The sequence below is a fragment of the Tympanuchus pallidicinctus genome, unplaced genomic scaffold (assembly GCF_026119805.1).
Source record: "Tympanuchus pallidicinctus isolate F22 unplaced genomic scaffold, pur_lepc_1.0 scaffold51, whole genome shotgun sequence".
NCBI classification, from domain to species: Eukaryota; Metazoa; Chordata; class Aves; order Galliformes; family Phasianidae; genus Tympanuchus; species Tympanuchus pallidicinctus.
The window spans coordinates 130,302-154,890 of NW_026294771.1; the positions used below are offsets into that span (position 1 = coordinate 130,302).

The following is a 24,589-nucleotide window of genomic DNA, read 5'->3' on the forward strand; positions in this document are numbered from 1 at the left end:
AAGCTGCCTACCAGCTGCTCTTCCAAGCAGTGCTGGGGGTGATTCCTTGGAAGGAGGTAAGGCTGTGCCTTTGTCTTCTAAGCCCTGTGCAGGTTTGTCAGTGACGGTGTGGCAAAGGAGAAGGACAACAGCAGAACTGCAGATCGTCCTCCAGGAGCGTCTGACAAATGCTGTGCACCAATTCATGTCCCTTGTGAGCCTCTGAGTCTGAATCCTCACTGATGGCCAGCAGGCTTCCCTCACCAGCACTGCTGCTCCAGACCTGTGTGTGCCTTGCAGCTTTTCAGGAAGCTGGTTAGCTGGGCTGACTCATCTCCTTGGGATTTCATTGCTTGCCTGCTCAACTTGCTTGCTTCTGAGATGTCCAGTTGTTTTGCTGCGTGGATCCTGAAGTAAGCAGACTGCCAAATAGCTTTATTTGGTATCTGAATGAAAGCCATGCCAGACGAGTGGGACACTGTTTGTAGGCAGTACTGAGTGTGTGTTTAGCAGAAAGAAAATGTCTGTTTACCTCTTGGAAATGCTGCGGGAGGGCTGCCTGCTTGATAGAGCAGTGCTGGTAACAGCATCTCTTCTTCCCTTTGCAGGCCTCAAATAATGAGTGTGGGGGTCTCCTTTCTGCCTCCCCCGTCTTATTAGTTGAATTTGGTAACTGCTTCAAGGCCTCGCTGTGTTTGCTTTAGGAATTGGTACCCAGCGGTGTTTCTGTATCCTGGGGATGTGTGTGAAGGCTCTCGTTACCAAAATAGCGCTCCAGATGTTCGTGGTGTCTGCTCCCGAGTTTCCCTTTATGCTCTTTGACACCTGCAGCTGTTTAGGGGGGCGCTTAAGCAAATGAACAAGGAGCACACAGATCTGCATGGTCTGTATCACAAGTCTGATGTGAAACTGAGAACTTAGGGGAAGGAGCATCAGAAGGAGCAGTTTGTTGGGTACCAGCTTTCCGGAAAAGAAACAAAAGCCCTCAAGTGTGGATGCAGAGAACTGCCATGGGAAAACCTGCGCTGTGCCAATGGCTGCTTTGCAAACTTTGCTTTCCCAAACGTTGAGATTCATCGCTCTGGAGTTCTGGGTTTTGCTATGGGAAAACAAGCTGATAGAAATAAAGGGTTAAGCACAGGCAGAGCTGCAATGGGGAAAAGCAGTCGTGTGGAGACTGATTTGGGATGGGAAAGCCCTGGAGATGCCCTGCTGCTGTGCTCTCCAGGAAGAATCCCGCTTCTGTCCTATGAAATCAAATCACTGCTGGTATAAAACAGCTGAGCACAATGTGTGGCTCAGGCTTGGGGTCGGAGCATTGCAGGTGGCTTTGTTTAATGTAGAACGAGTTTCTGGCCGAGTAATTGGAGCCCATTCATGGCATTGCAGTCCTCAGCTGATACGGATCGTACCTTCCATCTAAACCTGCTGCTCCCAGTTTGTCAGCCTGTGGATACGGGTGTGGGAAAGGGGAAACAAAGGACACATCTATAACTAATCTTGACTTGTGTTGACGTTCTGTGGGTGAAACGAGTTTTTCCCTGCTTTCAAACTCTGGAGATGACATTTAAAGGGAAACGTGCAGGAAGCAGCAGCGGGGCCACGCGGTGAGTTTGATCTGCCCCTTTTATAGCAGAATGCTCCGCAGGAACGCTCGGCTCATTTCCCCTACATGGATGTTTGCTTCTGGATCTTTCTATCAGCTGGGGTTTGTCTCTCAGAGCTGCGTGGAGCACAGCCGACTTCTCACATTTGTTGGGTAAGAACTGGAAGAACCTGGGCGCTGATCTGTGCCGTTCCAGGTGGAGTGAATGTTTCCCTGTGTGACTGCGTGGTGCAAAAACAAGTGCTGCCAGAGAAGTGATGCTGAGCACCAAGTGCAGCAAGTTCTCTTTTATGCAAAGCTTGGGTGTTGAAATAGCGTGTGCATGGCAAGAGCTTTAAGACTGACTGCAGCAGGTCGTCTTGGCACTTTCCCCATTGCTCGTGCAGTTCAAGGTGATGGCACCGAGGCACTGGGTGCGATTGTGCTCGTACAAAAGATGTCCGTGCACGGGTACAGGACTTGTAAAATCCATTCCCTTTTGGAATCTATGTTACTCAGGTCTTTTTGCATTAAAAATGATGCCTGTGGTGCTGCCTGTGGGCACCTGGTCTTTCTGGGATGGTTGTAGAGGAAACCAGGCGAGCGTTGAAGATGGTGGCGTGGTTGGTCTGCACAGTGGGAGAGATGGCTGCTTCCGTGCTGCCTGCCATGCCTGTGTGCCACTGCACAGAGCTGCTGCTCCTGCCCTCCCTGTGCTTCTCCCACTTTGCCATCCTCTCAGTCTGCAGGAGTTACTGAGTGCAGTTCCTGGCTTGGTCCCGTGGCTGCTGCCCTGCAGTGCCGTTCAGGCTGGTGCTGCAGTGAGCTGATAGCAGCTGTGCCGTTCTGCTGCCCCAGGTGGGAGGCACAAGGAAGGCTGTAGGAAGGAGTAGCAGATCCTGAGGCTTTATTCTTACTTTTTCTCCCTGATGAAGGCTTTTCTCAATAGTTTCACACTTGGTCTCTGCAGGCTCAACTGAAACTCATCCTAATGATGGCTGTGAAAGAGAAAGGGACAAGGGCTTGTCGTGCAGTGTGGTGAGATTTATGTACCTGCGTGTATAAAGCACAAGCCTCCTTTTTCCTTGTTTTCCAGCTTGATTGTAACTGTAGAAATACTGAGGATGTCTTTGCTGTGTTTGCTTTACTTTGTACTGGAAGATTTCCAAGGGCTCAGGAATCAAAGGTTCCTCACCTTGGCCCTGCCTTCCGCTGAGATCTTGGTTCCTAGATGCTTATCAGAATTGATTTAAAGAGGTGTAACAAAAAAGGGGGGAGGAAAACACCCCCAGCTCTGCTTTCATAGCTGGGGTTTCACTCTTCTGAGAGGGATGTGGGTGATCTGAGCAGCTCCTTGGTCACCACTCTTTTTCCAGATCAGAGTGAACATTACCTCAAAATCTGAAGTTGGAATTTTGCTCGTCTCTAAACCACCCTTACAGTCTGTGAGAGGCTGCCTGCCTGCCCTTCTGGTTTCTTCTGATCTTCCACCAATTTCAGCATCCAGAAGCCCATCCAGAAACACAGCCCTCCTGCCAATGGGAGCAGATGGGTTTGCGGTGCGTTGGCCCAATGGAGGAAATGTTCACTTGGACCAAAGGCTCTGAGGAAGCTGAAATTCTTCAGATTGTTTTCTCATTTGGAAAACAAACTTTGAAAGAATTAAGATGAAGGTGAAAAGTTCAGCTCGTTTCCTCCATTCAGGGTGCTCAGTTCCAGTCCCTGGGCTGGGGAGCTGCTGTTCCGACTGTCCCAAGCAGCCTGAGCTGCTGCTGGCTCTTACTGATCTCTTCCTGTTGTATTTATGGTAGCTCTGTCCAGCTGTAGTCGCTGCAGCATCCAACCAGCAGGGCTGGGAGCCTGGGATCCCTTTGCTGGTGCTGCAGACCCCTGGCCTGGAGGTGTTGGTGCTCTTTGCCCTTGGCTGCAGGACGCTGCAGTCCTGCTTTCCCAGCGCTGTTCCCAGCGTTTCGTGTGCAGGAGAAGCCCTGAAGCAGAGGCAGATCTGTGTTATCCTCAGGGCTGTGTGCTTTCTGCTTTTCTCAAGCCATGTGTGTATGGTTTGAGCAACAGTCATGAGGGGGATTGCAGTCCAACCACAGCTTCTGTCTCCTCACCGTATTTCCCTGCCTTTCTGTATTAATGTACATTGCAAAGAGCTCTGAAATCCCATCCTGGTACAACTGTGAGTTGCGTATCTTCTTAAAGGACAAAGGAACCAAAGCTTGAAAACGTGGCCAGAGGTGGAGATGTCAATTGTTTCCTATGCAGTCCTGTGGCAGGGCTGGATGCCCGAGGTTTTGCTGTGGCACTCAGTTCATGATGTGGTTCCAGACCTTCCTCGTCCCTCAGTAGCCGTATGCTTGCAGTCCTCTCTGGATTTCTCATCGATTTCTGGTCAGAGTTTGAGATTTGCTGTCACCTCTGCTTCCAGGCACCTGGCTGGAGCTCTGTCCCTTCTCTGCATGCTGCCTCTCAGTGCTGCTCCAGCTCTGTGGTGCTTTGGTGCCCATTTGTTGCCCATCTGGTCAGCTGAGAGTCCCTGCAGAGGGAATGCCTCTGCCTGCAGATTGCTGTGCTGCACAAAGCAGAGGATTTCAAGTTTTATTGTACGTAGAACTGCCTGCTTGCTTGCTGCTGAGAATTCAGTGCTATATGGCAGCAACCTGTCAGGTAGCCTGATTGATTCACCCTGGTGGGACTGAGGAGAGGCTGAAATGAGACCTGAACGGCTTATAACATCAGGGCTTCAGTTCTGATCTTGGTTTCCACCATCTGCACTGCTGATCACTGTTTTGCCCTTGGTCAGGAGCATCCCCTGGGTATGGGCTGCATTGTAAAGAGCATTGCAAGGTGTGGGTAAGAGAAGCTGATGCAGAACTTAAATAATCAGCTGTAATTTCTGTTACAGTTGGGTGGAAGATATTTGCATGAGTTAATTATTGACCGAGTTGCTTAGGTTCCATTTCAGCCTGATGCTTCAGGAATGCTAACAGTTCTTGCTTAAGCCATTGAGAGGAAAGCTGTGTCCCAGAGCATTCCCTGTGCCTGGTTGGTGCAGAACTCAGGAGGCTGAGGCTCCCGTTGCTCTGTGGTTCTCTTTAAAGCTGGCTGTATTGGAACGTGGGCTGTTGTTTCATGCTCTGTCACTTTAAGGCAGACTTCTCATGGCCGTGCTCCAAAAAATGTCAGGGTCTGAACAGCACGTCCCTCAATCTCTAAACAGCCTTCTGATGTGAGAGGGTGGGTTTCCCCAGGGTGAAATTGAGGGAAGGAAGGAATAAAATTTTACAACTCTAAAAAGAGAGCAGTAGTGAGAGCACTGTTGTTGTTTGCCATCATTTGTGGATTCAGCTCCAAGTGCTGCTCGCTGAATGGTGACTCTGGAAAATGGAGAGATCCTTTTGGTTATTGTTTTAATCGATGGACTGTAGGCGTTTCTCTTTTTAGACGCAGTGATGGCCTGGTCCAGGGTGGTTTTGGAAGCTCTGAGCTGCCTGTGTTGTGGCTGGGAAAGACCAGAGATCCTGCAGATCCAGAACTCCATCCTGAAGGCTTCCTGCTTGTGCTTGCATGCATCACACCGATCTCCTGAACTTGGGGATGCGCGCAGCAATCGGAGCAGCCCAGTGGCTCTTGGAGGCACAGCGATAGCTCTCTTATCTCCAGCAGCTTTGCTGTCACGTGAGAACTAAAAGCACCACAGCCAACACTTCCCAGCTGCGGAGCTGCCCAGACCCAGCACCGGTACCAGGTGGCAGCTGTGCAGCTCAGTGCAGAGCGCTGATAACGGCTCAGGGCTGCAAACAGGACGCTCCACCCTGCTGCAGCACCCTGCAGCCGTGGCACGGCCTCCCTGCCCTGCGTGCTGCTCACAGCCCAGCTCTTGCCTTGTGCTGCTCCTGATGGAGCTGCTGTGCTGTGTGCTGTGGATCTGTGCCTGCTGTGCTCCAGGTGCTCGTGGGCTGAGTTCAGGGGCAGCAGCCACACAGGATGGAGGTGTGAGTGAGTGAGGAAGCTGCAAACGCTGAGTTTCTAAATTAGTGGTAGCTGTCTTAGGCTATTAACTGTTGGAAGCGGGGAGTGTGTCTTGAGATGCCAGCTGGGCCAGCACAATAAGCCTTTAATCCTGTGTGGACCTTGTGAGGTGTGGCTGTGGTGCAAGGACTAATGCTATTCCAGCCCTCCCACATGGCTTTTTGTCCCTACCCTTCTCACCTAGAACTCAAATTCCACTTCTCAAATGGTATTTTAGCTGATAAAAAGAGGTATTTACCCAGCCACGTCCCCAAGCAGTGAGAGCTGAGACACCTCTGTAGAGGAATTTGGCACACAGCGTGGTGCTGGGCAGTCCTGATGCTGGCTTCAACGCGGCCAACTCACTGCCAGCCTTACCTTGAGTTTGGGGAGGAAGGAGAGAATGTCTGTGCACAGCACACCTGGAGCAGAGCTGCTCGTGGCCTCACTACCCTGCCAGGAGGCCATGGGGCTGATTCTAATATGCATGGTAATTTGCATGTCTAATCAAAATGAAATGCAAACAGACTTTTCTGCTGGCTTGAACTTGCCTTTCATGATTGCTGCTTTTTTGGGTTTGGTGATAACAGCTTTCAGCTGCAGGAGAGGGCAGCTGTGCTGTTGCTGTTTGAACTACTTGTATGCACGAAGCTTTTCCTCCTCGGTACCGTGGTAAAAATCTGCACGGGTGAGGGGTGGTCACCTCCTGGAAGGGGGAAGCTGGGCTGCAGGGTGGGTGCTGGGGTCCTGCCAGCCTGCCCTGGGTCACAGCAGCACTCAGGTTGTGCTCTTCCTTCCTGCTGGTTGCTGGGCGAGTGCCTGCAGCTGCCAACGGCAGCGAGGGTTCAAGGCTGCCTGCAGGATCCTGAGCTGTGCAGGTGTTCTCTTGGCCTCCCTTAGCTGGGAGCAGACGATTGCGTGCTTCCTCTGCTGAAGTGAAGGCATGCAGGCTGCCCATCACTGCTGGGCCTTCCCACGGGAGGAGCCCGGCTTCTTGCAGCTGAAGCACTGCGCTCCAGCTAATAAGAAATGGGGCTCTGTGGACATCGTGATGTTTTTTCCCACGCAGAAGCAAGGTTGCCCTGTTGAGCATTTCACCCGCTCGTGTGGCAGCTCCTTTGGCTGAGGATGGAGTGTCTGATTGCTGGTTTCAAGCAGGCACTGAAGGGCCGCAGTAAAATCTCCTGTTGTACAGAAGCAGTCACTCAGCGATAAGGGAAAGCAGGAGCTCCACCAGCCCTCACTGACCCACTCTGCTGCGTGGTTCTGATGGCCCAGGAGCAGCAGCGCTGTGCTGTGCAACGTGGCCTGGGCACCAGAGCTGCTGCTGCTGCGGGGCTGGGAGCTCAGGGCCTTCATTAGCACTTAGATTTTCAAGAAGCAAATGAGCTTCTCCAGGTTCTGTGTGCTCCCTCCCTTCTTGGGATCTCTGCAGTGGATGTGGGCTTGCTGGCAGGGGTGGCTGTTGCTGGAGCTGTGCTTTGAGAGCCTGAACGTCCTCCTCTCTTCTCTCCTGTGTAGCGAGTGTTCCCTGCGCTGCTGCTGCTGCAGAGAAGCCCTGCCGGCCCCGGCAGCCCCGCGTGCGTCGCACCTTCTCGCTGGACACCATCGTGGGCTCCTACCTGCTGGGGCAGTGGCCACGGGATGCTGATGGAGCTTCTGCCTCGTGCATGAATGACAAAGCTACCCAGGTATGGATGTGGGCTGTGCGGGAAGTCCCTGGGCCAGGAAGGGGCTGCAGAACTGCAATGGCTGTAAACTGGGCAAAGAGAGGAAATGCTGCATTCCCCTCCATCCAGCTGCAGCTTTCTAGGAAGGCTGTTTTTCCCCTTGTGCTTTTCAGCTCCATGATTCCATTTCGGTGCAGTTAGAATTTCCTTGGCCTTGTTTGGAGGCAGATGGCCTCTGGCTTTCTGCTCCAGCCCTGGCTCACTGCTCGTTTTTTTTCTGGCTTGCAGCTATGGGCCAAGTCCTTATATAACACACATGGGCTGCGTGCCACACGCTGAGACGGTGAGGGTGCTCCCACAGAAGGGCTCACTAACACAGCACAGCTCTACTGTAGGATGGAAAAGCTCCAGACCTCAAGGAACTCTTAGCAACCTGTAAATATTACTGCATGGCAGCAAATAGTGCTCGCCTATCTGCAGAGGTGAAGGAATTCAGGAGGATAAGAGCATCCGTTAGCTTAGCAAGCCGTTTGTTTAGCACACTCAATCTGTGTTAACTTGCTGTTTGATCTTTGCTGTTTGACAATTTATTCCTGGGCTGTTTGCAGGAAGTTCCCAACTTCCCTTGTCCTTTCCCACTGTATTCTGCCTGCTTTTGTTTCAGTCCTGTGCCCAGCAGCGCTGCAGAGGACGTTCTGGAAAGGAAAAGATTTGTCAACCTTCATTTCTGAGCGAGGGAAGCGCGCTCCTCCTTTCTGTCTCAAGGCAGATCGGTGAGCGCTGAGCTCTGGCACTTTGCAGCCATTCAGTTTCCCTTGCATTCGGTCCTTGTGAGGAGAGGGGCTGTGAAGTGGGGGCACCTCCTCAGGATGGAGCTGCTGGCTGTGCTCAGTGGGCCAGCTGTGCTGCAGCCCTGCTATCTGCAGACGCTGACCTTGCAACGCACCAGTGAGAGGAGCAGTGATCTCCAGCATTCTACTGCTGTGCTCCACTGGTTTGTGTGCACATCAGATGACTTGGCTGTTGTGGAAGCTGGGAATGAAGTCCTCTGTTGTGGCCTGCTCTGTGCTCTAACAAAATGTTCCTCCAGGAGGCTGACGCCCCTTCCATGCTGTCAGCTCTGAGCTGGGACTTTCTCTGCCTGTCAGTACGTGTTTACTCTCCTCCTTCCGCAGCTACTGATCAGCTGCTGTGCAGAGCTCTGTAGATTTGCTGTCGTAAGGTGCTTAAGTGAGATACAACTGCAGGTGCTCAGCGTGGGGGAGAGTGGCAGCAGCGTGCATGGCTGCAGCCTGCGCCTTTATCTTGCTGTGCAAAGTGTTTTTTCCCCCCCTCTTTCTGAGGAAGCAGTTTTGCCACAGTTAGTACAAAAAGTTCTGTAATTTCCTTCTGCCCTGACACTCTGCCTAGAAAAGGAGTGGGGTGCACAAACATTCTTTACTTTCAGGTTTTCCTGTTGCGAGAATCATCGCTTCTTCCTTTCTGGGCCCTGTTTCTTGGCAGCCCGCTGCTCTGGGTGTCACAGCAGTAGAGCAGGGTGTTAAAGGAGTTGTTGCTTGAGAGTCTTCAGGTGCCTTAAGTTTTTCTCACATCCTGGGCTCTTCCAGCAGCTGAAGCTGAGCTTCCCAGCCTCTCCTTCAGCAGTAACATGAGATGGAGCTGAGTCTTGCCTCTTCTAGCTTTCCTCCTTAGCTTTCCTACGTACGTGATCTGCTGGGATGTGAAATGACACAATGTTCTGGCATCAACACTGAACGCTGTCCGAGTTGTTTAGGAGAGACTATTTGAGGTAGGAAATGAGATCAGATGTGCCATGTGCTCAAAGTGTGGGGTTAGCCTGAGCTGCAGGACTTCCTATGGGAGCAGCCTGCTCCTCCACGGGGCGGCTGAGGCTGCTCTGAGCTCAGCAGGACCTCGCAGTAATGCTTTAGGCTGAGCAGATTGCTTCTGTCAAACCAAACTGAGCGCTGCACTCTGTGGCAGCTGCTGTGCCTGCTGCTCACTGGTCCTGTGGACGAAGACCCAGGCAGTGCATGCTGTGGTGGGAATGGTGTGCCCTGCTTTGGGGGAGGGGGTGCAAGGAGGGGCTGCATTGGAGCCTGTGACTTGGGGCAGGGTTGGATTTCTGTCTGGAAGTCTTCTGCATCCAGTTAGCAAAGGAAAGCCTGGTACCTCTCCAGGTAACCCGCCTTGTTCCTTTGTTTTCAATACATACTAAAACACATTTTGAGAGAAGAGGTTTCTGTCATCCTGCTGACTCGATGGGGCTGCTTCCAACAGCTGCTGTTCTCGCAGTGGCCTCAGGGGAGATGGAGAGGAGCTGTTCTCAGGCCCTTGCACCTCCGGGCAGCCCGTCCCTGAGGATGGAGGAGGGGAGCGCTGTCAGAGCCTCCCACAGCACGGCAGGCAGTGGGGACAGGGGCTGGGTGTTTTGAGAGGGCCTGACATGCGATGTTGGGAAAAAGCAGCCCTGCAGCTGATGTGCCTTGGGAGCGTTCTGGTGCTGGAGGCTCCGCTGAGCAGGACTGAGTTCAGCGGAAGGAAGTTCACACCCATGGCCGATCAGATCAGCGGCCCCTTCTGACTGCCATTGATGCTCATAACGTGGCTGTTGCTTGGAAAACAGCTGTGCAGTGCGCTGGGGCTGTTTTTGTGCACCAAGAGTCAGCTGAGAGCTGCCAGCCCTTCAGCCAGTGAGCAGCACAGGCAGCTGGACTCTTCCAGCACTCCTGCGGCAGCATCGAGTCTGCAGGCCAAACCCTGCTTTTGGTTACGCCTTTGAACTGCGATAATGGGAGCCTGAGGTCTCAGAAGCAAGCTGTGTGTTCTCACAGCTGGGTGAGGCTTTTCCTCTCTGTAAGGCTGCTGTGTACAAACGAGTGCTTGTGTCTCTACGTCACCCTGCTTTGGGCTGCAGGCAGCGCCAGGGCGTGAGGAGCAATGGCTGTGCCTCACGTTGCCAGGTACCCGTGGGAATTGAGGCACTGCCTTCCGAGCAGCTCAGTTGCCATGCAGGTCCGTGGGGCCCAGTTTTCCTGCAGAGGCACAGATTTGGTTAAAATGGTGAGGTTTTGGTGAGTGCTGAAAGAATTCGGTGCTGAATTACTGAGCGACAGTGGGGGAGGACTGGAGCAGGGCTGTGAAGGAGCAGCAGCTGATCGCTTTTATTCTTTCGGGCTCTTCCAGCAGCCTCAGAGCAGTAAGGGTGGCGATTGTTCTCAGCAATGTTTCTCCTCATTCAGACCCCGGTGTCCTGGCATGATGCAGAAGTGGGAAAAGCCAGCTCCAGTGCTCACAAGCGTTCTGCTTCCTGGGGTAGCACAGATCACCGCAGAGAGGTAAAACAGATCGCTCCCAGCACTTGAGCAAGGTCTGTGTTAGCTGCTGATGTGCAGGAGGCTCCTGCTTGCATGGGAGGGGAGTGGGAGGACGGGGTTGTAGTGTTAGAGATGTTAGCCCTCATTCTCACCCCTAATGCTGTGCTTGGACAGGAGGCTGATCTCACAGGCAGCTGTTATAAAGAAACTCCCCTGGAGCTCAGCGCATTGCTGGTAGGTGTCACAGTGTGCGTGGGCTCCAGCAGGGCCTGGTGCTGCAGGTGGAAGATAACCCAGATGCAGCGGTGCTGCCCACGTTGCCAGGGGGCAGCTTTTGGTGAGGCCTCGTGGGCAGTCCTTGCTCATCCTTGGAGAGGCAGAGCAGCTTGTTGTGCCATGGGAGCTGACACTATTTTGGCACTTCCTCATGGGTCGAGAGAGGGGGAAGGAGAGAGACAAGATGTGATGATTGATTTTTGGTGGAGGTGTATTGGTTTGCCTCGTTCTGCAGCTGAAACTTTATTTGCTAGATTGCCAAACTGAAGCAGCAGCTCCAGCGAACGAAGCTGAACGGCAGAAGTGGCAAAGAAAAGGAGAAGAGCTCCCCGCTGCAGGGGGACCACGCCGTGCTTGGATCGCTGCGGGTGGGTTGATGTAGGCTCACACCTCCCCGTGCTGTCAGTGCGTCCCAATGAGATGAGTGCAGACATCCCAGCTGTTCTCAGACTTCTGAGCAAGGGGGTGGGGGGGTGAAAGGGGGGCGTTTTTTCTTCCTCCTCCGCTGCTTCAGATCCCCGTGCTCTGACCAGCCCTTGGTGGGTTTCCGTGGCTCTTCTGTCGGTCTTTGCCAGTCAGCTTCCTCGAAGGCTCTGGCTGAGCACTGAGTGCGGCGACATTGGAATGGAACTGAGAAATGACTGAGTTTGTGCTGCCACAGCTAACATCTTTCACTCTGGGTTGTTGCAGGACTCTCCTTCAGGCTTCCTTTCTCTGTCTCCCGTTTTGAGGCTCAGTCCTTGCTTGCACAGGAGCCTGGAAGGGCTAAACCAGGAACTAGAGGAAGTGTTTGTGAAGGAGCATGGAGATGAAGAGCTTTTGAGGGTGAGTGAAGCTTGAAGGATCGTCCTGAATCTCCTGGATGGTCTCTGAATGCTTTCCTCTCGTGACGCTTGCTGCCCATAGCTGCTGCTTGGCTGTGGGGACGATGTCTGTGTCCAGTTCTGGGCACATGGCTGCCTGAACGGCTCTGGGCTTCCCTCCTTAGGCTTGGTGCTGTGGGAAATCAGCCAGCAGGAATCTCAGCAGCACTGAGGCGCTGTCTTAGATCAGCATCCAAAGGCTGCTTCGTACCATGCAGGTGTGGGAGGTGATCCCAGCCAGCCTGTGAGCAGAAGTGGTGCAGGGGATGCAGAAGGGTCTGTGTCCTTCTGCTCTGTCTGTGGCTGAGCCCTTGCTGGGAGCCAGCACCCCAAAAAATACCGTCTGTAGGTGCAACTGCTTCCTCACCTTTTCTGTGGTGGAAGGGCTGGGTTTCTTCTTGTCCTGCTGAGATTTTGCTTTTTCCCTAGATCTTGGATGTCCCAGATGGCCACAGAGCACCAGCACCTGCTCCGAGAGGCTCTGGGGATGCCTCCCTGATGCTGGAGCCCAGCAGTGGCAGCTGCAGCAGCCTCTCGCTTTCTCCTTCCCCTTCTGTGCCTCTCCGCCTTTCTCCACACACTCCAGTGAGATTGGTGGCAGAAGAACTCTCCTCTGCTGTGGATGAGATGCAGCTGGATCCAAAAGAGAAAGGCAAGCGCTGAGCCCATGCTGCTGGGAAGCTGTGGGGGGATGAGGAGGCTGTGTGATGGATCCAAGCTGCAGATGAGGTTGGAAGGGATCTCGGCCACTTTGAATAATGGTGGACTTCCTAAGCCCTGCTAATCGGTGTCCAGGTGGATGCTCTCCTGTTGTGCTGCGTGGTGCTTATGAGCAGGGAGCTACACAAATAAAGTGCTTTGGGTTTAGCCCACAGCCACAGGGGTACTGGAAGAGCACGCTTGGGATTAGCTTAAACTTCTGCTGGATCAGATGATCTTATGGGCCGTTTCCAACCTTGTGATTCTATGATTCTCATAAAAATTCCTTTAAAAGTATCTTTCATCTCTTGTAGAGGAGGGCAGCCCTTCTCCAGTCCTGGCTTTCGCTTCCTCTCCTCGGCCCAACCACAGCTACATGTTCAAACGGGAGCCTCCTGAGGGATGTGAGAAGGTCCGGGCCTTTGAAGAAGCTTCGTAAGTGCGAGGAGTTGTGGCAGAGGAGAGCTCAGCTGGGGTTGCTCCTATGGCAGGATGCTGGGGTGGGAGCAGCTGAGCCTCCAGTTGTGCTGTTGTGCCCTGCTCTGAAAGTAGGGAACAGCCTCTAAGGAACACTGCAGCAAAACCTTGGCTGCTCGGATCCTGGTGGAAGAGGTGAAAGCTGCAGTGTTAACCCTGAGACACACTGGGAAGGGTGTTGCGATTTCTGCCCTTCCTAGGCGGTAGATAACTGTCAGCCAGCACAGCCCCTCGGAAAGAGAGCTGCTTTTCCTGTAAATAAGTGTGCTTTCAAAACAAAACAGCCTCGTCGTGCTGCTCTGTGCGTGAGGAGCAGCCCGGCTCACAGCCCAGCCACTCAGCTTTTAGTCAGGCTCTTTGAAGAGTGCGCAACCCCAGGTGTTGTCCCTGCAGCCGCAGGCAGTTTGGTGCTCTTGGGGAGCATCTGTTGCTGATCACATCCTCTGTGTCTCTTTCAGCTCCAGCCCTGACCACACCTTTCAGCCTTCCTGCCCGGATAAGAACAAAGTGCACTTCAACCCCACGGGCTCTGCCTTCTGCCCGGTCAGCCTGGTGAAGCCTCTCTTCCCAAACGTGGGCTTTCTCTTTAGCAGGGGCTTTCCAGCATCATCCAGCCCTGGCACGGGCACGTTTACATCCTGCCAGCCCTCGGCCCCCACGCCATTCCTTGGGGCACGGAAGGACGCTGCTGTAGATAACTTCAGCGACGCCTCCAAGTCGCCTTCACTCAATTATGAACACTGGAAACGTGGGCAGCCAGAGGAGAACGTCGTCTTCCACAGCTCCCTCGTTGTGTGAAGCCTTTGGGAAAGTTAGCCAGCAACAGCAGCTCTGGCTCCTCAGTGCATCTCGGCCATCGCGTGGAGATCAGTGCCTTGAGGTTGGGACTTGACAGCCAAGGGGCAGCGCTGGGCCTGAAAACCACAGCGGGCTGCCAAGGATGAAAGCAGCTGTGAAGGACCACGTTCCACAGGACTCCTCGCTGCTGCGGGAGGGGCTCATTTCCCCGAGTCTCCCCTGCTGAAAGCACTTTCCTGCGTTGAATTGTCATTTCCTGTATGATTGTTTTGCTGGTGAAGAGCAGCTGGGCACCCCTGCCGTGGGTGGAGCTGCGCACCGGGCCTCTGAGTGCAGTTGAGCCGGGAGGATTCAGGTGGAGCTTCCCAGTGCTTCTCATCCCTGCTGCTGCCGCTGCCTGGTGCTTGCTGAGCTCTGGGAGGTGGGAAGGGGGAGAAGGGTCTTGTAGGACGGCTGCTCCGGGGCCGTGGGAGCTGCTGTTGATCTGTAGTGGTGACACAGACAGCAGCGTTCTCTGCCTGCGCCTCCATGGACGCCTTCAGCCCCTGAAACCCCGGAGCTTTGGGAGCCCTGAGGCAGCTGTGCTGAACGGGGGGAGGGGAGGGAGCGCAGGTGACCGAATGCCGCCTTCAGCAGGGGGAGGAAAACTTGCCTTACTGCAAGGAGTGAAGGAGAGAGATGGTGGCTGCTCAGGAATGGCAGAGCTGCCTGCCGGTGTCCCCGGTGCTGCGGCCACATTGCAGGAAGAGAGGATGGGAAACAAACTGCGGTGCTGGAAGGCGCCCGGCCCTGAGCCCACACAGCTGCACAGCGGGGCTGGGGCTGCCTGGGGGGGGTGTGGGGTTCGTGGGCCGCAGAGCAGAAAGCAGAGCGGTGACACGAGGACACAGATGGTAAAAAGCCTCTTAACAGCGGCGTTTGGTTGTGTTCTGTTGCAAAGGCTCTGGGTTGTACTGAAGAAGCCTATTTTCTTATATCTGATGTAGAAACTCTATTTTCTTCCAAAGACACTATTTTTGCAGCTGTTTGAAGTTTGTATTTTATGTATGTATTGCAAAGCTTAAAGGAGGAAAGTTAGATTTGGAGTTGTGTTTAGAGGGGTTTTTGCAGATGCTGGTGTTGACAGTTACATGGAGAAAATAAACTATTTCGTGCATCCGACAGCCCTCGTGTTCCTGGGGGGGGTTGGACTTAATATTCCCGAGTCTGACGGGGGTCGGAGCGCTGGGAGGCGCTGAGCGGAGCTCCGGGTGGAGGGAACGCAGCGAGCCCGGCCGCCGAACGGCTCGGCGCTGCGCATGCGCACGGCACGCCCCAGTCTCTCGGGCGACGGCGGGAACGCCACCCGGGCTCCGCCCTCTGGCCGCACAGCCAATCACCGAGCTCCACATCTGCTTGCGTCACCGCCGGGGCAGCGCTCACTGAAGGCCCCCAGCCCGGGGCTGCCCCACGCGCTGCCTGTCTCCAGAAATCCCCGCAGCCGCGATCGTGGCCGAACCGCGACGGCGGCGACCTCGGAGAGGAGGCGAAAGGTTTCGTTCCGCAGCTCCGGGATGGTTTTGCTCGACGTCTTCCGCCGCTCATCCTCCCCCAACCCCGCCGCGGATCCGGCAGCGCGGAAGGCGGGCGCAGCCGAGCAGGGCGGGTCCTGCGCCGCGGGCGGGCGCACGGTGCGTGCATGAGGCCGCCCGCTCCGCCGCCGCCGGCCGCCCTGCGCGATGTGGCTTTGGACGTGGGCCCGGCGCTGAGCGGCCGCGCCGCCGCTATGGGAGCGAACGCGGGCGGCCCCGCGCTGCCCGAGCGCCTCCGCCTGCCCATCTGCTTCCTGGGCGTCTTCGCCTGCTACTTCTACTACGGCATCCTGCAGGAGAGCATGTGAGCGGGCGCGGGGCCGGCCCGGGACTCGGGTTTTTCCCCGCGCCGCCGGCTCACCGAGTCCCGCTCTTGCAGCACGCGGGGGAAATACGGCGACGGCGCCCGGCAGGAGAAGTTCACGTACGCGCTGAGCCTGGTCTTCATCCAGTGCGTCATCAACGCCGCCTTCGCCAAGCTGCGTGAGTCCGGGCTGCCGGCGGGGCTCCCCGCGCTCCGCGGCTCTGAGCGCCCTGAGCTCCGTCGCAGCCCTGACGCTTCTCCTCCCTCGCTCTCCCCGCAGTGATCCGTTTCTTTGACTCCGTCAGGGTGGATCGCACGCACGGCTGGCTGTACGCCGCCTGCTCGCTCTCTTATCTGGGCGCGATGGTTTCCAGCAATTCGGCCCTGCAGTTCGTCAACTACCCGACCCAGGTGAGCGTCGGCCGCTCCGGGAACGGAGCTCCGTTCGCCGGCTGGGAGCTGCCGCTGACGGCTGTGGGCTGCAGGTTTTGGTTTTGCGGTCGCTGTGTGGCGGGGCTTTGTTGGCTTTCCTGCAGGAGGTGCAGTGTGTCGGTGCCGGTCGGGTCGCCCTCGTGTTGGGCTCACACTGCAGGCAGGAGGTTGGTGTGCAGGTGGTTAATGTGCTCTTTTTTTTGATAGGTCCTAGGCAAATCCTGTAAGCCCATTCCAGGTAAGCAAATCAAAATGCTTCTTTGCTTGTGTTTCTGTGGGTTTCTCGTGTCCTTTGACCGATCCGAGGAGCTCAGCTGTAAAAACAGCGCTGTGTTGCAGGAACGGCAGCTGTGCACCATTCAGCCCCGTGTTCTGTTCTGTGGGCAGCTGGATTCCCAGGTGAGGATGTGGGTTTCATGGTGTCGCTTCTTTTGCAGTCATGCTTTTAGGTGTGACTGTGCTGAGGAAGAAGTACCCGCTGGCCAAGTACCTCTGCGTCCTCCTGATAGTCACAGGCGTGGCCCTGTTCATGTATAAGCCCAAAAAGGGAGCTGGAGGTGACGACCACATCTTTGGCTACGGGGAGCTCCTTCTGGTGAGTGCTGCTGCAGTGCAGTGAGCTCAGGGCTGCCGGGTGGGAGGATGGAGCAGTGAGAGCTTTGTACAGCAAGAGCACCTTAAAGCTGATGTGGAAATGCTTCCGTGCAGTGGGCGCCTCATCGAGTTTGAGGGATGCATGTTTCTTTCTGTCTGTTCTGAGGTCGCATCATTGGTGGGTTTGTCATTGTTTGGGATGCCTCAAACGAGGGAGGGAGCTGAAGGTCTTCACCTTAGAGAAGGTTTTGCTTTACTCGTATCCCTGTCTCCTTTTGTCAGTTGCTGTCGCTGACCTTGGATGGGCTGACAGGTGTCTCTCAGGACCACATGAGAGCTCACTATCAAACCGGCTCCAATCACATGATGCTGAATGTTAACCTCTGGTCCACCTTGTTCCTGGGAGCTGGTAAGGAACGCCCTGCACAAAGTACGGCCTGCCCTGCAGCGCCCTGCGGAGCAGCGCCGTGTTCTGCTCCCTGAAGGACTTGGAAACGCTCGTTGCAAAAGAGCTTCAGTTTGGGTGTTCGGTGTCTGGGTGTTCGGTGCAGCTCTTCCGATGCCCACCAGGGGGCGCTGCTTCACACACAGCTGAACTCCCCAGCTGAGCTCCGTGCTGAGCAGCCCTCCGTGCTGCCGGCTGCGTTGGGAATGCGAACTGAGGTTATGCTCCGTAGGCTGAGATGATGCTCGGGTGAATAACTTCTCATCCCGACCCTTCCCGCAGGGATCCTGTTCACTGGAGAGCTCTGGGAGTTCCTGAGTTTCACTGAGCGTTATCCCAGCATCATTTACAACATCCTGCTGTTCGGCCTGACGAGCGCGCTGGGTCAGGTAAACTGCCCTTGTTCTGCAGCCTTCACTGGGGTTTGTTTGCACAGCTGGGAGATGGCAGAGCAAAGTTGCCTCGCTTTCTGTTGCTTTGGTTATCGCTGCTTTTCTTGTAGGCTACCACGAAATTAAAATGGTTGTATGGAAGTAATGGGGAGTTGGGAAAAAAAAAAACAACCCGAAAGCTGTTCTTTCAGCTCTGGCTCTGTGGTTGAAAATGTGATCCCAGCTGTGTCTTTTTGTGATGAAAAGCACCTGTTTGTTTTCCAGAGCTTCATTTTCATGACGGTGGTTTACTTCGGACCTCTGACCTGTTCCATCATCACCACGACACGCAAGTTCTTCACCATTTTAGCATCCGTCATTCTGTTTGCCAATCCCATCAGCAGCATGCAGTGGGTGGGGACGGTCCTGGTGTTCCTGGGTAAGTCTGGGAGCAGAGCTGAGCTCTTCCTTCCGTTAACATAAACAGCGCTCAGCGGGGGCAGCTGTAAAAGGTGCTGGTCAGAAAATGGAATTGTGTGGAACGCTTCTGATGGAAGTGTGCTGCAGCTCAGAGCGGGGGAAGAAGAGGGAGCTTTCCGTGCACGCAGATTGCTTTGTCTCTTTGCAGGCCTTGGACTTGATGCCAAATTTGGGAAGGGAGTAAAGAAGACGTCGCATTGAGGAGGCGGTGGATCTGTGCTGTCGGAATGAACTTTTAATTTATTGTCTTGTACCTCAAAGTCTGTCATGAAACTGGACTCAGGATAGGTAATTAGAAGGGGAATGTTTGGGTTTTTTTTTGTTTTAGTTTTTTAATTACGAATTGCTTCAGTTTTAACTGTAATCAAGTATGATGGTTTTTTTCTGTAATCGAAGGTGCAGTACTAGATCCTAGCAGCAGGATGACATTCTTGCCTTAACAGAAAAAACAAACTTCCTATCTTTATTAAAGAAAAGGAAACAATGGCCTCTTCTCCAGGACTTTGATTTCGGTTCTTGGCTGACGGTGGGGAGGCAGAGCACAGCTTTCTCCAAGGAGAGGCTGTCAGAATGGCGTTAGCATGGTGCAGCCTGGGGAGGTCCCGGATTAAATGCCTGTGTTGAAGAGGATCCTCCCTCCTGGCTGATTGTGTGCTGATTTTCACAGTGGAGCAGGCAGTCGGACGTTCTGCTGTTAACAGTGTGCTGCACTGCGTTCTTCACCTGAGCCCTTCTGAACAGGCAGCCCTTGGCGTATGTAAAAACGTACAGGAAATCTGTTGAACCGCCGGGGTTAAAATGAATTCTTTTCATCTCCCCCTGCAGAGGAAGGAACAGAAACCTCTGCCGCTAAACTGGTGCCAAGGTTGTGTGACAACAGCTTCTGAATGTTGAAAGGGCCCTTGTTAATTAACCGCTATCGTGGTGAGCTGCCGCTCCTGGGCGCAGGCTGGGTCCCAGTGCTGCAGGGGGAGGAGCTGCTATCAGAGCGATGCCTGCAGAGTTGGAGAGCAGAATTCTCCCCAGAACAAACTTTACACATGAAAGCACGTTTGCACCAGCTGTCGCTTGGTCTCCATCTGTTCTGTGGCTTTGGCCTTTTGCCCCTCCAGATGGGATCTTGATCTCTTTACTGAACGGCTGCTGTAAGTCTCCCTTTCCAGCCCCTTCTACCCCCACTCTGCAGTATTTCTTACAACTTTTCTGGACTCCAATTTGTTTTTCATTTAGTCTGCCTCGTTATCCTGTAGCGCTCCTCCAACAACACATTTCTTGCAGAATTAAACCTGAGGATATGAAAGGTTTTGTTTTTTTCTGTCACTCTCACCTCCTTGCTGACTTGTGTTGCCTTGAAGGTCAGATGATAAGTAGCAAACAAATGTGTTCTCAGTAGTAGAGAACCACAAAATAAAAGCTTCTGTGATGTAACTCCATGGATGCTGCTTGATGAACTTCGTGCTGGCACCTGCTGCCGTATGAAGATCCCAGCTGCCCTGAGAACTGTATATTCAAGGTAATTAATTGCCATTTCATAAATGGGAGCAGAAATACTGAATGACTTGTGCTGTGCGATAGATAGCACTGAGTTACGGTGCTGTCTGGGTGGTAAAGGTGTCTTTGCTCTGCAGGACTTGGTGCTGAGGGATAGAGGAGCATCTTTTGAATTCAGCCAGTTCTCAAATTAAGTAACCAGCATCAGCAGAAACACTCACAGTTCTGCAGACTCGTTTTGCCCGTTATTAAATAAGTAATGTAATGAGGAATAACCCCCCGTCACTGTGCACAGTGCAAACAGCTGAGAAATGCCACAAATCACTTCCTCAGCCGTGTTCCTCCACACGATCAGGAAAATTATTCAGATGCATCACCTGTTAATTCCCAAAGCACCTCTCTGCTCTAGGGAGCTTGCTGCAAATAAAATGGAAATGACTGTTTTGATTCCACAGGAGCAGATTGCTTATTAGCTGTAGTTCTTTAGTCGCCAGTGCTCCTAAGGACGCGTGTGATGAGAAATGGAGGAGCTGAGACGTCACCAGTCTTTCTCCACTGCTGTCAGGCTGTTGTTTGTGATCTCCCTAATTTGCAGCACCTCGAGCCAAGTTACTTCCTGAGGACTGGCTGAGAGGAGGCACCTTCCAAACTGCGTTGGTGTGTGTGTTGGAAGGACCACAAGACCGCTCTCTTCTTGAGCTTTTCTCCTCTTCTTGCCCTGAGTCCAGCTGTAGCTCTAGAAAGGGTGTCTGATTGGAAAGAAGGCAAAAAAAAAGACTTAGCATTGCTAAATGATTCCTGAACCGTGGAAAAGAAGCTATCGGGGGCTCAAGGGATGTTTTCTCAGAGCACAGGTCTGGCTGTCCTCCGTGCCGCAGCAGCCTGGAGGACTGGCAGAAATTAAAAAGCTGGGAGCTTTCTAGGGCCTATTTTCTAAGCCAAGATTCGTCTTTCCCAGTATCTCCAACTTGTCTGTATTCAGAGCACAGACATAAGGATCAGCCTGCCAAGAAGGAAGAAAATAAAGGAGATTTTCTCTCCGATTTCTGCAGGCTGCCTTGACCCACTTTAGCTCTAAAGCCTATTCCTGGTGTGGCTCCAACTTGGTTCTCACTGCACCTCCACATCTTAGTAAGAAATTCTTAAAGCCGGCTCTTGTGCTCACCCTGAGTCTGAATCTTTTGGATTTCCTTGGACAGCTTTGCTGTCTTTGCTCCAGACCTCATGTACTGCGAGATCCCAGAGGAGGCTGCAAAAGCAATTCGAGAAGCTATTTTCAAATCAGCACTGGCTTTTTTCATGGCTGGTTTTAACAGCGCTGCCACAGAACAGGTCTCCAGCTCTGAGCTGCCAGGAGGGCTGCTGCAATGGCTCTCCCCAGTGACAGGCTGATTTCCACGTTCTCAGAAGCCTGCCTGGTGGCTTCTGCTGTGTGTTCCTGCTTGACTTCAGCCGTCTCCAGATAAATACAAGGAAACTTCCAAGGGAACCGGCTTTACAAGCTAATGAAGTTCTCATCCTGTGTCACTTTGTATTATTAGAAGTGTTAGCTCCTCTCCGAGGCACCTTTTGCAGAGGAGAAGCTGTTGAACTGTTCTGTTGGCTTTGTTCTTTTTTTTGTAGTGTCTTCAACCCGAGGGCAGAAGGCAGAAATTCAATCAGAATGCTGGGATTTCTGATGGAGTGTAGCAAAGGCTTTCTGTCTTCAACTAAGAGATGAGTAATCAACAAAACAGTTACAGTTTATTCTGGCTTTTCTAGATACTGCATAACACCTGGTGGGTGGCTACGCAAAGGAATCTTTAGCCTAAGTATTGCTGTCCAGTTGTGTTTTGTGGTAGCATGGGCTCCAAATTCATCAGAAGTGTAGAGGTGTTGAGGATTGAAGTGCAGCACCCGCGTTCTCTGCCAGCAGTTTGGGCTTTGCCTGTTCTGCTGCATTGCTTTGCACGTCTCTGCTCTTTTAGACACTCCCCAGTTCATCACAGATAAGCTAAGTGCATTACAAAATAACGATTATATATATATATTATATTCTATATATAACATGGGTTTTTTTTAGGGTGTGTGTTTGATTTGTCACTTATTTTTCTTTCCCCAGCTGCAAGCAATAGCTTTATTGTGATAGTGGAATATTTTCCAAAGTGAAATCCGAGGTGTCGACGCTCTTTGCAGTCAGGCTGGCAGATGTTCTGAACACTCACTGCATGTTTCCAGTTGGAGCTGACTTGCCAAGGAGTTGCTAAAGTGAAATCTTGAGGCTTGCTCCTTCATTAGCAGATGAGTGGCTTTTCTGTGAGGAGAAGGGAACTGAGTCGAGTAGGACTTAAGTGCCTTAGAAAAAGACCTGCAAGTGCAAAACACAAAGGTCGGACAAATGAGGCAGCCATTCCACCTTGCCTTTTCTCGTTGGGTCTGAAGTGCCGGCCCTGAGTCCCTTTATGAGTCAGGCAGTTACCAGCAGGGGGAACTCTTTCAATAATTTTCAAGAAACATGAGAAGGAAGCAACAAAAAAATGGTCCTTGCCTAATTAGCAATAAGACTGTACTTCCAAAGTCCTTGGTTTGCAGTAAAAGGATAACGTGGAAATCCAGGTCTTCCTGCATTTTTAGTCTGCTTGATTTGTTGATGTTGAGCAGACTACGCTGGAGTTGTCAGAAGCTTTGAGACGATGCCTTCAGCTCTCCAGTGCAGATGCACGCCTATGAAGGTGCATCTACCTCCTGTCCTGGGGTAACACAGACAGCTGCCTTCGTGCGCAGCAGCAGCCACAGGCTCTGCAGTTGACGTTTGCAAAAACATTTCTGCCAGAATTCTCCTAGGAACCTTGTCAGTTGGTGGTGGTTCCAGGGAGATGAGAGTCAGGCTCACACTGAGAATAAACAGCAGACAACACTGCGGCAGTGTTTGTGCCTGTTGTCTCTCCAGGAGGAACTCGGTGATGTATGAGCAAAGAAAGGTGAAGCTTTATTTCATACCTAACTGAGACACGGCGTTCACAGGGGGGAAGGCTTGGCAGCTGCTTTCCTTTTCCTTTCATCTTCCTTGCCTTTCTGAGTTCCCTCTGCAATTCCATCAACAGATGTTTTAAAATAATGTTCAGAGTGCATGTAGAAGAGGTGAGATGTTCTGTGCGCGTGCATGCGGAGGTGCAGTAAGTGTTTAACAGTGGTGACCTGCTGGTTGTGGGGGAGTAAAGACGGGTTAAATGACAAGGTCTGAGGGACACTGAAGCTACCAGCGCTGCTCTGAAATTGATGACTTACCAGCATTAAAGATACCACTGAAAACAACCCCATCACCCCAATGGTAACGTTAAGAGCAATTGGGATCTGCTCTGTGGCACTCAGTTAAGGCTCAGTGGTTATGTGAGCTCACAGCAGGCTCCACGCGCTCTCGCAAAGGAAACAAGAATTCCTATTGGATTTCTCAGACTGAAAAGTACACGAGAATCAGGCATCTATTGGGGAAAAACATGCCAGCTTCGGAGTCCCATTTCAGTGTGGAGAGTGGCAGGGCAGGGGGGAGGACGTGTGTCTGGAATAGGTATTCTCATAACGTCTCATAGTTACAGTGCATCACTAACAGCATTTCAGCAGTGGTGAGAAGATGCACGTGAAGAAGAGGAAGGACTGTAATTACCTCAGACTGAATCTGCCACAGTTGGATGTCACTGCGCAATGAGATGTTTACAGTTTTAAATATTCTAAGGAAAAAAAAAAATTAAAATGCAAATGGCATTTAAGGCTGGAGAAATGAAACACTCCAAGGCAATAAAGTCTCAGCCCCGTGTACATTTAAACAGCAGAGATCGTTATCTCCATCTTCTGTGGTCACGGGTAAAGCAGGCAGCTGAGTTTGTATCTCCTGGCAGTTTGATCGCCTGACACTCATTAGCTAAACTTCTTAAAATCACTTCTCAGAACAATGCAAACTGTTTTCCAGGCAAACACAGCCTCTCTTCATTATCGGCTTTGAAGAGCTGGACCTGCTTTCAAGAAAAAATGTGCAAGTTCCTCCTCTGATTGAAGTTATTCTCAGAACTGTAGTGTGACTTTCTCCCAAGGTCTCGGCAAATCTCATTTAGGGAACGTGATAGGCTGTAATTTGTTAATTTGTTTTACAGTGAACGTGGCAGGAAAGACAAAATCTTGGTCTCAGGATTGAGAAAAGATCTGCCCCTGCTTCCTGCCTGCGTGGCAGTGCAGAAACCCAGCAGCTAACTGCATTTCTGTATGAACAGCTGGGCTGGAGAGATCTAAAACTCAGAAGACAAAAAGCACAACCGAATGACAATCTTCACTAACGAGGGCTGGATTTTATCAGCTGGATGCTTTAACATAAGCTTCATTTTATCTGCTCTAAGGATAATGTTACAAGACCACAATCTGTAGATCTTTATGTACAGTACATCCAAAATATCCAAAGGGGAGAACCTCAATCTGGTCAGGCTTCGTGATTTCTGAATGCTTGGTTTGGAAATCGCTTCTCCAGAAAACAATTTTCCATGCAATAACTGAACGCAGCTTCAAATGAAATTAAAGATTGAGCTACTCATTACTGCCATTCTGGCTGCAGTAACTTAATGCAGTAATAGTCATTGCAGGACTGCTAATGAGAAGGCGTAAACAAAGAACTGATTAGCTCTGATTAGTGCTGTAAGAACGTTCTAGAGTAGCATCGCTTAAATCAGAGTGCTGGGATTTGTACACATGGTAACAGCAAACCTTCACCTTCACTGTGCTCAAAACCAGGCATTGCGAGCTCTCCTCTTCACCAGCATAAAAACGAAACCAGGCAGCATCAGGAGTCAGAACAAGATGGCAGCTCAGTAACTGAAACACTGAGCAACTCTTTCTCTGAGGATACTTCCAGAATCCATACCTGTTATTCCCTGCCAGGTCCGGGCTGCAAAGCACATTTACATTTCCCTCTTGACCTCGCTTTTCATTGTCCTCCGCCTTTTTCTTAGTTGATTCACCTTTTCTTTTCTTCCCCGGCTATTTGAGCCCTTTAAGCTCATTCATACTTTCTCTCCGTGCTCCACAGAGTGAATCTTACCCTGGATTCCCAAGTCTTTTGTACAATTATCTCTCTGTACCTGCAGAAGTGGAAAACAGCAGTGATAAAAACTTTAAACTCTGTTCAGTCCACTCCCGCTTCTCTACTACAGAAGATTGCTGTGATAACATTGAGGATTGTTTATGGAGAAAAGGTGG

General features: G+C 52.2%; 2 protein-coding genes across 10 annotated transcripts in view; both read left to right on the forward strand.

Annotated features, from left to right (window-relative positions):
* The window catches only part of FAM117A (family with sequence similarity 117 member A), a 28,760-nt gene extending 13,918 nt beyond the window's left edge, over positions 1–14,842 (forward strand). For 6 of the 9 annotated variants that reach the window (XM_052705033.1, XM_052705035.1, XM_052705036.1 and 3 more), the window contains 7 exons: positions 7,103–7,272; positions 10,494–10,589; positions 11,099–11,212; positions 11,535–11,669; positions 12,137–12,359; positions 12,721–12,841; positions 13,342–14,842. In XM_052705033.1, the coding sequence (XP_052560993.1) occupies positions 7,103–7,272; positions 10,494–10,589; positions 11,099–11,212; positions 11,535–11,669; positions 12,137–12,359; positions 12,721–12,841; positions 13,342–13,681 (1,199 nt within the window). In that variant the 3' untranslated portion in view covers positions 13,682–14,842. Of the gene's footprint in view, positions 1–5,454; positions 5,564–6,049; positions 6,072–7,102; positions 7,273–10,493; positions 10,590–11,098; positions 11,213–11,534; positions 11,670–12,136; positions 12,360–12,720; positions 12,842–13,341 lie in introns of those variants that run through there. The other 3 variants (XM_052705032.1, XM_052705029.1, XM_052705031.1) reach the window with 3 other exon arrangements.
* Positions 14,843–15,334: 492 nt separating this feature from the next.
* On the forward strand, positions 15,335–18,364 carry SLC35B1 (solute carrier family 35 member B1). Its single transcript, XM_052705053.1, has 9 exons — positions 15,335–15,556; positions 15,632–15,735; positions 15,837–15,967; positions 16,196–16,226; positions 16,426–16,583; positions 16,865–16,991; positions 17,310–17,416; positions 17,684–17,837; positions 18,027–18,364. The coding sequence occupies exons 1-9, from the start codon at positions 15,360–15,362 to the stop codon at positions 18,077–18,079; spliced, it is 1,062 nt and encodes a 353-aa protein (XP_052561013.1). The 5' UTR covers positions 15,335–15,359; the 3' UTR covers positions 18,080–18,364.
* Positions 18,365–24,589: the final 6,225 nt, after the last annotated feature.

What these genes read in the sequence shown, in the direction of transcription:
- SLC35B1 (XM_052705053.1), top strand. Translation starts at nt 15,360, where the DNA reads ATGAGGCCGCCCGCTCCGCCGCCGCCGGCCGCCCTGCGCGATGTGGCT. An exon ending in ATCCTGTAAGCCCATTCCAG is followed by an intron (nt 16,227 to 16,425) that starts GTAAGCAAATCA and finishes CTTCTTTTGCAG; the next exon opens with TCATGCTTTTAGGTGTGACT. An exon ending in CACCTTGTTCCTGGGAGCTG is followed by an intron (nt 16,992 to 17,309) that starts GTAAGGAACGCC and finishes CCCTTCCCGCAG; the next exon opens with GGATCCTGTTCACTGGAGAG.